The 15,927-nt window shown below is 43.9% G+C and overlaps 2 protein-coding genes across 2 annotated transcripts; one reads left to right on the plus strand and one right to left on the minus strand.

Moving 5' to 3' along the window:
- Window positions 1–1,347: 1,347 nt before the first annotated feature.
- On the plus strand, window positions 1,348–5,467 carry LOC6636135 (protein CIP2A). The gene is made up of 5 exons (XM_002059493.4): window positions 1,348–2,503; window positions 2,574–3,284; window positions 3,346–3,725; window positions 3,795–4,029; window positions 4,098–5,467. Exons 1-5 carry the CDS (start codon window positions 1,502–1,504, stop codon window positions 4,389–4,391), a joined length of 2,622 nt encoding a protein of 873 aa, XP_002059529.1. The 5' UTR covers window positions 1,348–1,501; the 3' UTR covers window positions 4,392–5,467.
- Window positions 5,468–5,728: 261 nt separating this feature from the next.
- Window positions 5,729–15,870, minus strand: Abcd3 (ATP binding cassette subfamily D member Pmp70). Its single transcript, XM_002059494.4, has 8 exons — window positions 15,072–15,870; window positions 9,877–9,989; window positions 9,592–9,782; window positions 9,433–9,530; window positions 7,807–8,270; window positions 7,283–7,715; window positions 7,050–7,224; window positions 5,729–6,372 (listed from the first exon to the last, which is right to left on the minus strand). Exons 1-8 carry the CDS (start codon window positions 15,182–15,184, stop codon window positions 5,959–5,961), a joined length of 2,001 nt encoding a protein of 666 aa, XP_002059530.1. The 5' UTR covers window positions 15,185–15,870; the 3' UTR covers window positions 5,729–5,958.
- Window positions 15,871–15,927: the final 57 nt, after the last annotated feature.

Below are 15,927 nucleotides of genomic sequence, written 5' to 3' on the forward strand. Positions count from 1 at the left end.
GTGTGTGCGTGTGTGTGCGTGCGTTTTAGGCGTTTTGGCCAGTTGGCAAACAGAACGTTTGCCGACAAGGCTCAGGGGCGGCCCCAGGGCTCGGCTCAGTGCCAGTCAAACGCCAGCCCACCGCCCCCTCTCCTCTATATAAGCAGCCCCAACTCTGTGCCAATATTGAAACTTTCAACTACACACACACGCGCGTGTGTGACAGAGAGTGTGTATGTGTGTGTGTGTGTGTGTGTGTGGACCACTTTCATTTTTCACCCACACAGAGCGAGGCCCGGCTAACTGCCGGCTGGGCTCCTGGTCGAGACGATAAAAAAGCTTAGGCTTATGCTTTCGCACACTTTAAGCCACCCCCACCCCCCCCTCCCCCGATCGCTGCCTACCGAAGAGTGCGGCCACTACAAGAACATAAGGAACGTCTACGTGGGTGGGGGAGGGGACTGCTGTATGCGTATGTGTGAAGGGGGTAGACTGAGACAAGTACAGTAAAAGCTCTGCCAAGCGAAACTGTTAAACATTTCGCTTTTTATTGTGCTTATATCTCAGCACCTTTGGCTGTTTTCACTGTACAGGCAACAGCGCGCACATGTGCCCATGACGTGCTCCCGTGCCACATGCACCCTCTACGGCCTCGCACCCTTCGCCAATGGCGCAGCCTGCGGCTAAGCTGTCCGGCAACGAATTGCGTTTGGATTTTGCATGGACTTTTAGCCAAAATATAAAAAAAAAAAAAACTGTTGAAATGTAAAGCACGCACGATTTAAAATTAAATAGGTTTGACTTTAAGTTTTTGGCTAGCAGACTTAAGAAAGCGTTAGTCTTATGCACATGGCCGAACATGTGATATGTTTTATATATGCAAAACTATATATGCAAGCACACCATAAGCACAGAAATTTAATAATTAATCATTTAGCAGTCGACACATTTGCTTTTGATCATAAATAAGGCATGTTTTCATGTTGAATCGCATTTAAATTTGCCGCCATTTGTCAACGAAGAAACAGCCTTGCCAACTTAAAGTTTGTGCGTTGCCAACCATGTGTTAGCTCTCAAGCCAGTTCAATTGCAAGAACTAGTTTAGCTCATGCACCAAAATGACTTATACGTTTTCTTATAATATGCAACGCATTTAATTAAAACATAATAATACAATAACTTGTTCAGCTTAGTGACTTCGTTGCATTAAATAATAAGCAATAGCAATTTAAATCTATTTGGTATATTTGTTTTTGGTCTATCTAGACTATTTAAGCTAGTCGGCCACATACAAATACAAGCGGTAAAAATACTAAAATCGTACGACACGCTCAAAACTGTAGTTGCAAGGTTCGGCTCATTTGAACCAGTTCCGCTGCATAGTTCTATCGATACAAAGCTAGCGCCAAGCGACAACAACGTTCGAAAAAAACTGCTCTGCTCTGCTCTGCTGGCAATATAAATCGAAAGGTGCAGTTAATAAATACATATATAAATAAAAAGTGTCAGAGAATACGCGATCATGACTACGATTCGCGGCCACAGCGCTGGCCACACAAATAGCAACAGCATCAACAACAACAACAGCAACAGCAACAACAACAATCAGAATGGCGACTCGCCGCTGCAGGCTGCGCTGCCAGCGCAGGACGCGGCGCTTGCGCAGGCCATTGGCTATGTGCGGGAATTTAGCAGCCAGGCGGCGGCTTATCATCAGCTCAAGACGGAGGAGTCGCTGGTGCATCTGCTGCGCAGCATCGCGCTGCTGGGCACAAAAGTGCCGCCGCATTGCTATGCGCCGGCGCCTGGAAATCTGGAGCTGGCCAAATTCTTTGTGGACCTGCATGCGCTGATGAGCGCCCTGGACGGCGACAGCGATGCGCTGTGGAGCTGCGTCACGCTGCTGCAGCACTGCAGTCGCAATCTGGAGGCGCGCAGCGCCATTGTGCAGAAATATTGCTTTGTGCCGCTGCTGAGCTACCTGCTGAAGCGGACGGTGCGGCCGGAGCGTGTGCAGCGGCTGTTGCTGCTGCTGCAGGATCTGACATACGGCATACGCATTGGCTGGGAGGAGCCGTATCTGGTGGTGCTGCTGGAGCATCTGGTCGAGCTGGTGCACAGTGTGGAGGACTGCGATCCGAATGCCACGGACGTGGACAGCACACAGGCACAGCTGGCGCTCTCCATACTGGTCAATCTGTGCTACAAGAACTTTGTGGTGCTCTTTCTCTTTCTGCGCAGCGTCAACATATCCAGCTTCAGTCGGCGCATACAGAACTACGGCCTGCTGGCCTACAAGATGCTGATCATCCTCTCCGAGGATGTGCACGCCTTCGAACAGCGCGAACTGCACACATTTCTGCGCACCGCCTTCGCCGGCATGGAGGACTGCCTGAAACAGTGGCATGTGCCCCAGCTGCGGCACATTGTCGACTTCCTGCTGGACGCCCAGTGCCATGCGGGCCTGCAGCGAGCCATGCTCAGCTATGCCCACTACTGCGAGGACATTGAGCGGCTGCTGAATGTGAGTCTGTGCCCGTACGCGTATTTAGGCAGCTGACAACTAATTGACTGACATCCCTTATCATTTGCAGCAAATAGAGGCACGTCGCCACATGGACGACTCCGCCAGTGAGGACACGCGCAAGCAGCAGCAGTGCTGCATGGAGCTGATCTTCCGCCTGATTAGCCATGTGCTGCAGCTGTCCGAGAACAACAGTGTGATCAGCCTGGATGCCATAACAGCGCGCCTCTACGAGCTGATCTGCGACTGGCTCGAGTCCGAGCTGTGCGGCGTGGCGGCCATCGAGCTGCTCAGCGTCCTGCTGCGCCTGGGCAAGCGCGGCGCCGTCTCGCAGCTGATAGCACGCGAGCCCGCCAACGTGGTGAAGCTGGTGAACAGCGCCGAGCGCAGCGATACAAAGCCCGCCCATGTGACAGCCATACTGCGGCTGTTGCTGACGCTGCTGCGCGAGTCCAAGACGGAGAAGCTGGTGCTGTCCAAAATATCCGAGTCCTATTTCGATAAGATTCTGGCAGCGCCGCTTAGCTTGCTGCCGCAAATGCTTAGCCCACAGACGCTCGCCCAGTCGGAGGTGGAGAAGGCCATCTACTGCCTGCTGCTGCTCATCAATTTCGCCAGCATCGCGAAGAAGGCCTATTGGGACAAGTGCTGTGCTCTGCTCGAGCTGCCGCAGCTGCAATATGCCCTGGCACGCGCCATGCTCAGCGGCAATGAGCAGCTGGTGGCCGCCATGCTGCAAATAGCACAATTCGAACACTTTCCCAAGGCGGCCGTGGCCAAGGTAAGAGCGGCTGCCGTGCAACTTTCCACTTTGCCACTAACCTTCTGCTTGCCGCTTTCAGTTTGTCTCCAGCATTGGCAGCAATAACAGGCAGGCGAATCCCAGTCCTGAGCAGGCGGAGCAGTGGCGCAATTTGAGCGCAATTCTGAAGAGCCATCGCACCTTTATTGACAAGGAGCTGGCGCAGCGCGTGAATGCGCTAATCGAGAGCATCGGGGAGACAATGCGTCGCAATGAGCTGCACTCGGCGCCCGTGTCGCAGGTGATCGAATTGTATAACCATCGCATCGATAGCCTCAACTGTGCCGCGCAAAACATGCAGCAACGCCTGGAGCAGGCCAGCGTTCAGCTGTGCCACAGCACGCAGCTGACCAATGTGCAAAACGCGGAGCTGGAACGTTTTCAGACCAAAAACTTTGAGCTGCTCATCAGCCAGGAGCGGTAGGTACACGCCAGATCAACAACTGGTAACTGCAGCTAATCCTTTTCTGTCACTTTGAACAACAACAGCCTGCAAACGCAGTGCAAGGATCTAAAGGCGCAGGCGGGGCAGCTGAAGACAAACCTTAGCGATCTGCTTAAACGTTGGTCGGAAACCTCCGAGCAGCTGCAGGCCAGCGAGCGCCGTCTCTCGGTCAAGCAGTCGGAAATTGCGGGCCTGCAAAGAGATTGCGAGGAGCTGCGCAGCAATCTCAGTGCCAAGAGCGAGGAGCTGTCCAAACTTGAAGCGCTGAGCAAAGATAATGTTAGCAAAAGCAACTATTTAAAGTCGACCCTCAATATGATTCACTAACACCCGGTCTCTGTTTGCAGTGTACACGCATCGAGAAGCTGAAGAAATCGGTGATTGCCTACGAGCAGGACATCAAGGAGAAGCTGCGCACCATTGAGGAGCGCACCACAGAGCTGGCCAAAACGCATAAGGCGCTCGAGGAGCAGCGTGAGGCGCGCAAAAAATCCGAGGATTTGGTTAGCGTGCTCGAGACGCAGCTGCAGGAAAAGAAAGAGCAAATCGAGAATCTCGAAATGGAGCAAAAGGAAACCGAAGATCTGCGCAAGACAATCATGAGCCTTATGGAGAGCAAAAAGCCCAAACGCAAAGCATAATCCATTGTTTTAATCGTTTGATCATTTATTTATTTCTACAATATTGACTTAGTTGTGTGTTTAGAAACAAATAGGCCTGCTAATACAACACAATCACAATCTTACACTTTTAATTAGCAACTAAATATATAAATTATACTAAATCGCATGACTGAGCCAACGGCAAACAGAATCCATCGAAAGATGATTAACTTTTATCAATGTGGTTTTCCGTTTGACTTTTCATTTGTACAAATTTAAAGCCTGCAAATTTATTACACAACTGAAAGCCAGTCAAACATTTCTTTAATTGCTGGCATATAATTTTACTGGCAACTACTCGTTTTATTGCCGGCAATAAGCTAAAAAAAAAAAAATTAAAAAGTTGTAAAAAAAATTTTGCCCACTTAAGCGACAAAAAGTATTATTTATAAACTATGAAACAAGCTGGATTCTAATAGGGCTTCTAGACAGCTGCAAGTACTAGAATAAGCAGCTAGAACTAACGCCTAATAATGATGTATATTAAGCTAGTTAGTACAGCGGTCTAGTTAGTACAGTGGTCGCTCCTATAGCCTGCAGAGATGAGAAATTAGAGCCTAGAAATTAGCATTGAACTTTTTGATACATTCGACGCTTCGCATTTAAAAGTTGTATTTATTGTTTTCAGTTTTGCATTACAATAAAAGCCATACAATGTTCATTTATATATATATATATATATATTAATTGTGCCTGTTATATAGAAAAATATGCCTCAAGTAATGCACAGGCTTGCCAGCTAGAAACGTCTGTGCGAGGGACCACTGTATTGAATTATTGTACTGTAGTGTGTTTAAAATTCGCATAGAAGCCAAAAGCCTCTGGCCCCGTTCTGTATTCAAATAAAAAATCGCTCCCTTTTTTTTTATATATACATTTTAATGCAAGCATTAACAATACAATGCAATTGTTTGTTGCTGAAGTGCAAGTGAAAAAAAAAATAAGAAACATCAAGTACATTGTATTACAAATTCCAATTAAACCGAAAAGAAATGTATATGGGGTGGGGGGAAACAGAAATAATATATTAAATATAAATTACAAGATTACAAGTGCATATACATGGGAGTTGCGTGTGTGTGTGTGTGTGTTTGTGTGTGTGTAGATTTACTAAATGTTCGCTAATTAGTTAATTCGATCAATCGACGATAGGCTCTTAAATAACTAACACCAGCTTCTTTACTCGAACAGGATAGTTGAGGAAAAGTACATGAAGTGAAAATCTCAAGAGTGGAAAGCGCGCAGCAGAAAGAAGAACAAAATTACAAAAGCCCAAATAAAGAAAACAGTGTAAAACAAAAAAGAAAGTCACGAAATTAAAAGATATATATAATCGTATATATATATAAGTGTATATAGAGCACTATGTACAGCATTTACGTGGGAATGGAGTCGCAAGCGAAGCAGGAGCTTTAACAACAACAAATTGGCAAACTTGAACTAAGACTGTGTAGATTTCGATAAGGTATAAAAGTTTAGGTATCCAAAAGTGTGTAGTTTGTAGTGTGCGTGTGTGTGTGTATGCCCCATGTGGCGACTGCGGCTCTTACGAACCAAAGTGCTCCTTGTCCTGATCGATGGGCTCGAATTCATAGCTACCACGGCCATCGAATTGCAGATAGTAATCGTGATGGACCCAAAGCGATTTCCGATGCGATACGGTGAACAGAGTGATGCCCACCTCCCGGCAATAGCTATACATCTTGCCCTCAACATCCACGGAGACGGCGCTGGTGCACTCGTCCAGAATGGCGAACTGCGGCTTGTGATAGAAGAGACGGGCCATGGCGATGCGCTGCTTCTCGCCGCCGGACAGCACATCGATCCAGTCCTCGATCGCATCGAGGCCATTCTCGCGCTGCTCCAGATATGTCAGCTGGACAATGTCCAGGAAGTGCAACAGATCCTCGTCCGATTTGCCCAGGCGGCGCATATCGTCGCGCGTGTGCGGATAAATGATCTGCAGAGCGAGAAAGCAAATGTTTTAATATGTTTCAGAGAGAGGGAGAGAGCAGGAGGTGGGATTACAGCAAGCGAACGAATAGCGCAGCTTTTTATAATGAAAGCTTTAAGCTCAGGCGGGCTTTCGATTAATCGAGCAATTAATTGAATGGAAGGGAATAGCAATAGATGCCTTATGCACAAACAGCATAGGTTAGAGCGAAAGAGAGAATATACGAGAATACATTTCATATGATTTAATGTGCTTTCAATTAAATAGAAAATAGAGAGAATAGATGCCTTTTGCATAGATGCATTTTTAAGAACTAAGAGAATTAAATTAGACGAAGACTGAAAGAACAAAATGAATTCAGTTTAGAGCTTTAATAAACTTTCAAGCAATGACTAAAGACGAAGAGAGAGAGAGAGAGAGTGAGAGAGAAAATCAAGAACAATTTTAACATAAAAATGCAGCAATCTCTGTTAAAATATGAACATCGTTCCGGAAGGAACTATAAAACTGAATAAAGCTTTAATGAGCTTTGCAGAAAAGTGAAAAGGGGAAAGGGAGAGAGAGTTACGGACGTCGTGTGTTTTGTTAAAAACTTTTCAAATAGAGGAACAAAAGTCATTTAAGGAACTTTGGGAAATGCAAATGATAAATAAATAAATGAAATATTAGCTTTGAGCTGTTACCTGATCACGCAAGCTGCCCAATGTCATATAGGGGCGCTGAGGAATGTAGAAGAGCTTGCCACGCGATGGCTTTGTCACCTTGCCGCCCCACGTAGGCCACAGCTCGCCGAGAATGCGGAACAGCGAGGACTTGCCACAGCCATTGGGACCGCAGACCAGGACATTGGTGCCAGATCTGCGAGAAGAATAATCAATGAGATGCTGCGTAACAGGCGCAAGTCACAGAAACTCACTTGACTTCAAAGGTCAGCTCCTTGAGCAGAACATCGCCATTGGGCGTCACCAGAGGCACCTGCTCGAACCGTATGATATTATCCTCGAAGCACATGACACCCTTGTTGGGGCCAAAGCTGCTGGCGTTCGCATCGGTGCCGCCATTCTGGGCGATGCTGTTGCCATTGACCATGGTGCGCTCGTAGGTGCCCTTGTTGAGATCGCTCAGCACCTTGATCAGCTCGGTCATGCGCGCCGTGAAGCCGGCCAGCCGGGACATCTCGCGTCCGGCCAGCACCAGACGGCCAATGGCCTCCGCCAGCTTGACCAGCATCCGTCCGTACGTGTAATAGGCCTGCAGACGCTGCCCGCTGTTCTCGCCGGACAGCAGCGGATGGTTCTCGGAGAAGAAGGGCAGCGAGACCGCATAGAAGCCCACAATCGAGGCGAAATCTGCAAACGGTAGAAATTCAATTTGGCATTTTAGCGCAATGTCATGAACCAGTCTCTCAGGCAATCCAGTCAATCAATCGCACACACTCACATTTGCCGACGATGTTGTCGATGATGCCCATGCTGACACGGAACTCGAGGAACTTGCGCAGATGGGAGCGCAGCTTGGAGTAGCTGGCGAGCAGTGTTAGCTTCTCGCGCACGTTGCCCTGATAGAAGGCGACCTCCTCGGAGTTTGTGATCAGCCGGCTGTTCACGTAGCGGAATTCGCCCTCCAGTTTCTGCTCCTCGACGGTCAGACGGCCGGTGGGGCGACGCAGTCGGGTCAGAAAAACGCCCGCAAACAGCAGATAGAGCATCAGTATGGACGGCGTCTTGCCGCCCAGATTCACGGTCAGCCTATACACATAGATGAATATGTCCAGCACCGGTTTGCTAATGTTCGAATACAGATCCGTAGCGCTCTCGCAGAACTTGTCAATGTCCGTGGTCAGCAGCTGATCCGCGTTCGCTATTCGGTTATCCAGATTTGACATTTTGTAGTACGTGTAGCCACTGAAAGAACGAGAGGCAACAACATCATATAAAAACATGTTTCATAACAATTGGAGAAGTCGCTGGCTCAAACCAACAAACCTTCAAAGTCTTTAACCTAGATTACGGTTCAAATCTTGGCTAACTTCTCATATACTAAATATATACAACATTTTATATTATTAACTGTCCGTTTTAAAGGATTTCCTGGATTTACATAACAAATTGTGCTGCAAACCTAAAAGTAAAGTCGCTGGTTCGAACCAGCTACGTGCCTTTCCTTGTACCTACTCCTTGTACCTAGTTTGTGGTTCATATTTTTAACTGCCCATTCTACTGAAAATATTGGAAGTTCTATGTATATATTTTCATAGAGAAATTACGGGCTAGATTTGTTATCCACCCAAAGTTGGCATTTAATAAATCCAATATTTTGGGGTCCAAGTTCTTTCTTCTCCAAAAGTGAAAAGTTTCGCAATTTAAGTCGAAATATTTTTGAGAAACATTTGCTTCGATTCCTCTTACGGCATTTGCTTTGGTTTATAGTGAAAAAAAAAAAAAAACGGTTCAAACCCAGTTGGCAGATCTCATTAGAGTTGGTTCATAGTAAAAACCAAAACGGGTTTAAACCCAGTTTGAAGTTCTGATTAGTGCATTTATTTGTGGAATAACATCGCATCGCATTTCCTATGAACAAAAAGTTGTTTCATGGTAAAAAGGGAATTGGGTTTGAACTGGTGTTGGTTCAAACCCAGTTTGCAGCTTTAGTGTATATAATAACATATCGAATCGCTTTTCTTATGAGCAAAACTTTACAATCAAGCTGAAATATGTTTGTGCTCGTTCGAATCTATATATTTTCATAAGGCTCGAATAGAACTAAGCTTGAACTGTTGAATCATTAATGTAATTACTTGAAAGTCTAGTTGATGTTGTGTAAAAAAAAACTGAATATAATCATACAGAGATTAGTTAAACGGTGCACACTAGAGCCCAGCTCTGGCTCTTTCAGTCAAGCACACTCAACAATCGAGCGTCAGCCTTAATAATATGATAATGAAAACATTTCGATGGGAAACTATTTATTGCAACGTTTAGGCATTCAATTGTCATGGGCATAGTTTAAAGAGCTGTTAAACAGGTATTTGAGCTATTCGTATTTAGAATTGGGGTCTATACTCACTTGAGGTACTGACTGTACAGATGATGCGTTAGGTTTGTGCGGAAACGCAGCTTCAGCTCGCCCAGACTCCATTTGAGCACATTGGTGACCACCGAAATCTGTGCACAAAATGAAGGTTAGCACACACCTGAACACACCCATAGGCAAACAGAAACTTACAGCTGGTAAAGCAGCGAGATATTTAAGCAGCGCCGTCTTAAACTTGGCCCGATTCATATGTATTATGGTGCTCTCGACAACGGTCGCATTCTGTATCATCCAAATGTCGCTCACGGAACGGCCGATCAAAGAGCCCGCGATCAGCAGCAGGAGGCCCGTCTCGATGCACCAGAATCTGGGTATAAGTATGGCTGTTGGCATAACGAATATATATGAATATATATTTATATATATGTGCATTAAGCAGACGAATCTATACTCTATATGTGTATTGGGCTAACTTACGCAGCAGCTGTCGCAGCTGTTTAAAGAATACTGAATTCACGTGCGCCTTGCTCGACTTTTTGTCCTTCTTCTCCGATATGGTATACTGAATTTTATCCTCATAGCCCGATTTTCTGCAAAAACAAATTCGATTAATTGTTTATAATTATATTATTTCGATATCTGCTCTAAATTTCGATATATCGATAAGAATCGAAAATCGAAATCGAAAAATAGATTGTGAGTGAGTCTTAACTAGGAACTGTTTCGGAACCAGTTAAATGGGAGTATGACAAAAATTAGCCCTAAATAACCAGGCTATACCTGATTTGCTCTCTCAGATATATTTTACTTTAAAGACCAGTGTTGTTAAGGGTTTTAGCTGCAATCGTAGCGAATGCAAAGTCCAAAACACTTTAATAGAAGTTAGATAAAATTGGAGTATATAGACCTTTATTTGTATTGTCTTCTTGGGGGATTAGCTATAAGACTTTGAGCCAATAATTCGTTCAGATACACTTTGCCAGTGTTGATAAGGTGTTTAGCTGCAATTGTTGCAATTAAAGACCAGTGTTGATAAGTTTCTTGGTAGCAATTGTGGCGAATGCAAAGTCTAAAGCACATTTGTTAACTACAAATGAAATAGATTTTACATCCACTTACAAGCGCAGTTGTAATTCCCATTAAAATTAGACATGAGTCGGCTGTGATTGCGATTTAATTGTCGCGTGTAGCGGAAATTCAAGAAACGAACGACAACATAATGAGAGTAGTTCCATCTGTATATCTATCTATGTATTTATATATATATATGTGTGTGTATATCTAATCCGTTGCATCATTAGCGAAGCACTTAATCAATATTGAAGTGCAGCATCTTTGACTTTGCGACCTTTGGCTGGCATTAATTGCTTTGCCCGGATGCGGATGCACTGCAGCCGATCAAAAGGGCGATTCGTTCCAAAAAATTTCATAGACCGCCGCCTCCGGTTGCTTATCATGCGGGTCGTGGTATTCGTGGACTGTGGATTGTCGTCTTGTGGGTGGCAGTCAAGGCAAAGTGCAAAGTGCTCGCCCGTCCGTCCGTCCGTGTGCTTATCAAATGGCCGGAGCCGAAGCCGAAACCGAGGCCGAGGCCGAGGCGGAGGTGTCGCCTGCCGCCGGCTGCCAAATTGCGGCCGGTTTCATAAAATTTTGATGATTGGCGATGACTTGCACTATTTGCACATACATTCTTCTTCTTGACAGGTTATTGTTGTTTTCTCTTTTTTTTTTAGTTTCTACTTTATTTCTCTCTCTCTCTCTCTCTCTTCGTTTACTTTTAGTGGTCGTCGAGTTTTTATTGTTGATTTGCTCATTTCTATCAATTCCAACGGATTTACACACACGCCCAAACATATGTATTGTGTTTATATTAAGGCTGCGAGTATGTGTGTGTGTGTAAGGGTGGAGAGGGGGGGGGGGGTTAACGCGTAACACGTGTTCGGGTCCGTAGGTCGGTCAATCGCATTTGATGATCAACGATGCGCCGTCGCCAGCGCTAGAGATGTGCATGTGAGATCGTGAGCGGGCACGAAGACATTTAACAACACTGGCTTTGATTCCAATTGGAAAGCCGTTGGCTCTAATTTCTGGCACTTTCGTGCTGTAATTGAAACACAATTCAACTTATACTTTCTCTTTTGCTCAATATTTAAGGCAAAACTAATTTTGAAACCATTTAATATATGTTTCAATGAGTTTTTCTGATCAATTCGTTTGATTTTCCGTCTAATTGCCCGCTATAAAATCCAACGAAATCTTTTATTGCTTCATTTTGCTGTTTCTGGTTTTACCAAAGTGCGCTTGTTGTTGTTTCTGTGTGTGTTTTATCGTGCTCTGATTGGGAACGGACAGCTGCGTTTGCGTCCATCTCTAATCGATACTTTGATCTGATTGGAAATTTTCGCTTTTGCTATCAGCTGCTTTACCTTCCCGTTGCTAATCGCGGTGATTAATCGACTTAAGCAAACACTGCAGCACACATGGAATTCAGCATTGTGCAAAGGGTCTTGCAAGCGCGGCAGCAACAATTTGTAATGCGCTTGGCAATTAAGAGCTGGGTAAAATTGATATGTTAATTTGGTCAGCATTAACCAATAGGAAGCCAGAGAGAGAGAGAGAGAGAGAGAGAAAACAGTGTTGTATAGTTGAAATATATGTTCACACACATTTGTGCGTATGTGTGTGTGTGTGTGTGTCCATAGGGGCAAATGCGACGACGATCGCGTTTTCGGCTTATGTCTATTTTGCCACTTGAAGTTTGGCCAAGCAAATTTGTTGATTAACACAACAACAAAACAGTTAGAGCTAAAGAGAAATAGACGACGACGTCAGAGACACAGAGACACACACACACACATACACAATAAAGGTGCATACATATGTATTGCTGCCGGTATTTTATTATCATCGCCGCGTTGTTGGGCCAGCAACAAGACAGACAAGTTAACACACACACACATACACACACACACACACATGCATGCGTATACATATGTATATGAACAGATTCGTAACGGCAACTTTTGCCGTGGGTGCAAGGTTCAATATCATTTCGAATGTCTCATCAATATACATGGGCATATATAAATATATATGTATGTATGTATGTATATACAAATGTATATGTAGTCAGAAAGATGCTTCAAATAAAACTACTTGATAAAATGTTCGTTATCTGAAAGCAAGCTGCTTCTTCTTACTATTTGCACCATGCAAACCGTTTGAATGTGTGCGTGTGCGTGTGCGCATGCATGCGAGACAGGCTGCATATAAATATATATTTAATTCATTCAAATGTGCTGTTCATTTCACGCCCAAGCCAATTTAACGTTAATGTCAAATTTGACTGTGCCAGCAGGTGCATGTGTCAAGCGCTTTGAATTACGCAAATTTAAATGCATATACATATGTATATTCAGGGCAGCAATAGTTCCAAGCGCACACACACACACGCACGCACACAGGAATAAACAATGCAGTTTAACAGCAGCAATCACTGTTAAACGCGAATCTGTCAACTAATGCTGCACTCTTATACGCATCGATATGTATGTATGTGTGTATGTGTACAATTGGTATGTTTGCGATGAATGGGCGTTTTCTGTTGTTGTTGTTGTTGTTGTTGTTGTTTTCTTTTACCGTATACTATTGCCGCAATATTGTTAACATTCATGCATGTTTAATACGCTGAAACATTGCGCAACAACAACCGGCGACGCAAAAAATGTTATGTACCTGTAGAATGCCAGGCGAAGATAAACAAAAATTAACATTCATTCTGGCGAGTGTGTGAAATCCAAAGGCGGAACAACCCGAAGGTGCCCGGCAACAATATAAACTGAAAATCTACCATTTAAAAAACAACAACAACAACAACAACAACACACATACGTGTGTATGTATATGCGTACATACATATGCCGAAATATGAAGGCATATTTATGTTAACTTGATTCTTATAAGCAAACGATTTCAATAAACAAAACAACTTTTGCTACTTTCTCTCTATTTATCTAAGTTTCAGATCAAGTTCAGATTTGTTACAATTCAACTGCAGTGGCAACTCTTGTGTGCGAACCAAATCGAATGAACTTACTAGATTGCAATTTACATATATACATCTACATATAAGTATGTCTGGCAACGCTTTAACAGTCTTTTCGGCTATGCGAGTGTATCACACATACGCACACATGTGCACGCAGCCATCTGCAACAGCGCAAGAGATGCACAAGCATACTCACCCACACACACACACACACGCACACGCACACGCACACTCGTATGCAAATTGAGAAACGTAAACAAAGCAATGCCGGCAAGTGTCTGTGAAGATGTATGTGTGTCTGTTTATATTCATTTCGATTGCATTCTCGCTTCAACCGTTGTTACCACCACCGCCGTCGCAATGGACGATGCCTCGTGTCAAAGTTGTTGCACTTTGCAACACTGATTTGCATAAAAGGCCTTTTATCACCTCCCGCTAGGAGGCGAGCAGACGAAATTGACAATGCAAATCGATGTGCAAAGGCCGTGGAAAGGGGAATAGACATCAAAATATGTAACTCGATTTGCCAACAGGTTGACATTGTTAATTAACGGTAAGTGCTATCAAACCGAATCGACTTGAATTAAAACTGTTTATTTCTAGTGTAACGAAAAATCGAAACTGTTTTACACTTCACTTCATTTCGTTACACAAACTGTGTTACCCTGTATTCCACCGACTTGCATGTCGCCAAAAATGTTCATAAATAAATTGTCTATGTTATGACTAAACGTTTAGATAAGAACGAACCCACATATTACGATCCATTGTTATTGCACATTTTATGGCCCAAGAAATGCGTCAATAAATGAACGGAAAATAATTCAGCTAATGCATATATACAAACATATCTATCACATATCGTCGATGTACGTGCAAAATATAGTCTATACAAATATCAATCACTCTCGATATTACGGTTGTTGCAGCTCTTGTCGTCCTTGGACGGAAGAGCTGCAAAATGGGCCAAAGAAAAGGGGGAAAAAAAAAACAACAAAAAACCAGTTGGGAGCCGTCCGCTATGCACAAGCGACGCATCGTACGATCCACACACACACAGACACACACACAGACACACGCACGCACGCACACGCATACAGCAATACAAGCCAACGCGCTGGCCTGTGCTGCCATGTTGGCCATTTTCTGGCTGGTGCTAGCCTTTTAAAAGACAATATGCTTTTAGCCCGAAAACGGTTTATTTCAACTATGTTACGAAACTAACAGTAAAGAATGCAGATTAGAACATTGTGTTCTATTTGAAGCATCGCTTATTTAAGTCATATAAGCTTATTTACACCTATTATTTACAGTGCGATAAATATGAATAGTGTAGAAAATGAAAAAAAAAAAGGCTGCCACAGCGAATATTTACGCTACAAATATTAACTTAGTTGTATATCACATTTCTGATTTGTATTTCCTTTGAAAGGCAAATACACTCTCAAAACATTTAGCATTTAATTGCGGCTATTTTAGCTTCTTTTTCAGTTTCTCGCAACACTGGCTGTTACGATGCGCATAAAAATATAACATCAAATTAAAAGTTTTCAATGTCAGGAACTTTCGTAACGCAGCCAAGACCTTGCCCAATATGTGTAGGGCTGTTCAAGGGGGTACTCACCTCTTGTTATTGGATAGTTTGCCATATGCGATTATCCATAGAGCTGCCGTCATGCCAGCCGCGCCGACAATGGCGCTCTGGTTTTGCGCTAATTTACTCAGAGCTGGAGCCATTTTTTTTTTCCTTTTTCTGCGAAAGTACTTGCACTCTTTCGCACACACACACACGCACGCACTCACGCACCAACGCACTCGCTCGCACTCACGTGGGTGAAAACAAAAAAACAAAAAAAAAAAACAAAAACAAAGAAGTGCGCTTGTTGTTGCCTTTCTGTTATTTATCCTGCGTGACAGCCCTGTGCTTTCGCTCGCCCAACAGCCCTGTCTCCCGCCAGTAAGTAACTCTATCGCAGTGTATACGTGTGTGTTTGTGTTTGTGTGCGCGTGTTAGTCGGAAATTAAAACTTTTGCAGACCTGGCGTTGCACTATTATTTACATAGGCATTAAATACTATGCATCGCCTTTGGCCAGCAAATGCACTTGATTGCTGTGTCCGATTTGATTTCTATTTTTTTAAATTGAATATTTGTTTGAACGCACAACGGAACTGGCCAAGTGGAAGAGTCAATCGAGTGAGCTCTTGTACAATACAACTGATGAACAATTAACAACAGTTAGTTATATTAATGTGCTAGACTTGATAAAAAGAATTTCGTTTTTGTTTTTCTTTCTTTTTTTGTTTTTTGTCGACGCTCCACATCCGCATTTAAACGAATACACGTTCGAACTCCGGCGAAACAACAACAAATGCGAGCATTTGAGATGTGCGCAATTAACTATTGATGAGCGGAGTGTGAAAGGCACAGACCGAATGCCAATTTATCGATAAGTCTGAAGTGTTGACAAACAACAAATG

This window comes from Drosophila virilis, chromosome X (genome assembly GCF_030788295.1).
Source record: "Drosophila virilis strain 15010-1051.87 chromosome X, Dvir_AGI_RSII-ME, whole genome shotgun sequence".
Lineage (NCBI taxonomy): Eukaryota > Metazoa > Arthropoda > Insecta > Diptera > Drosophilidae > Drosophila > Drosophila virilis.

What these genes read in the sequence shown, in the direction of transcription:
- LOC6636135 (XM_002059493.4), top strand. Translation starts at nt 1,502, where the DNA reads ATGACTACGATTCGCGGCCACAGCGCTGGCCACACAAATAGCAACAGC. An exon ending in ACATTGAGCGGCTGCTGAAT is followed by an intron (nt 2,504 to 2,573) that starts GTGAGTCTGTGC and finishes TATCATTTGCAG; the next exon opens with CAAATAGAGGCACGTCGCCA. An exon ending in AAGCGCTGAGCAAAGATAAT is followed by an intron (nt 4,030 to 4,097) that starts GTTAGCAAAAGC and finishes CTCTGTTTGCAG; the next exon opens with TGTACACGCATCGAGAAGCT.
- Abcd3 (XM_002059494.4), bottom strand. Translation starts at nt 15,184, where the DNA reads ATGGCTCCAGCTCTGAGTAAATTAGCGCAAAACCAGAGCGCCATTGTC. An exon ending in ACAGCTGCGACAGCTGCTGC is followed by an intron (nt 9,783 to 9,876) that starts GTAAGTTAGCCC and finishes TTATGCCAACAG; the next exon opens with CCATACTTATACCCAGATTC. An exon ending in ATCTCGCTGCTTTACCAGCT is followed by an intron (nt 9,531 to 9,591) that starts GTAAGTTTCTGT and finishes TTTTGTGCACAG; the next exon opens with ATTTCGGTGGTCACCAATGT.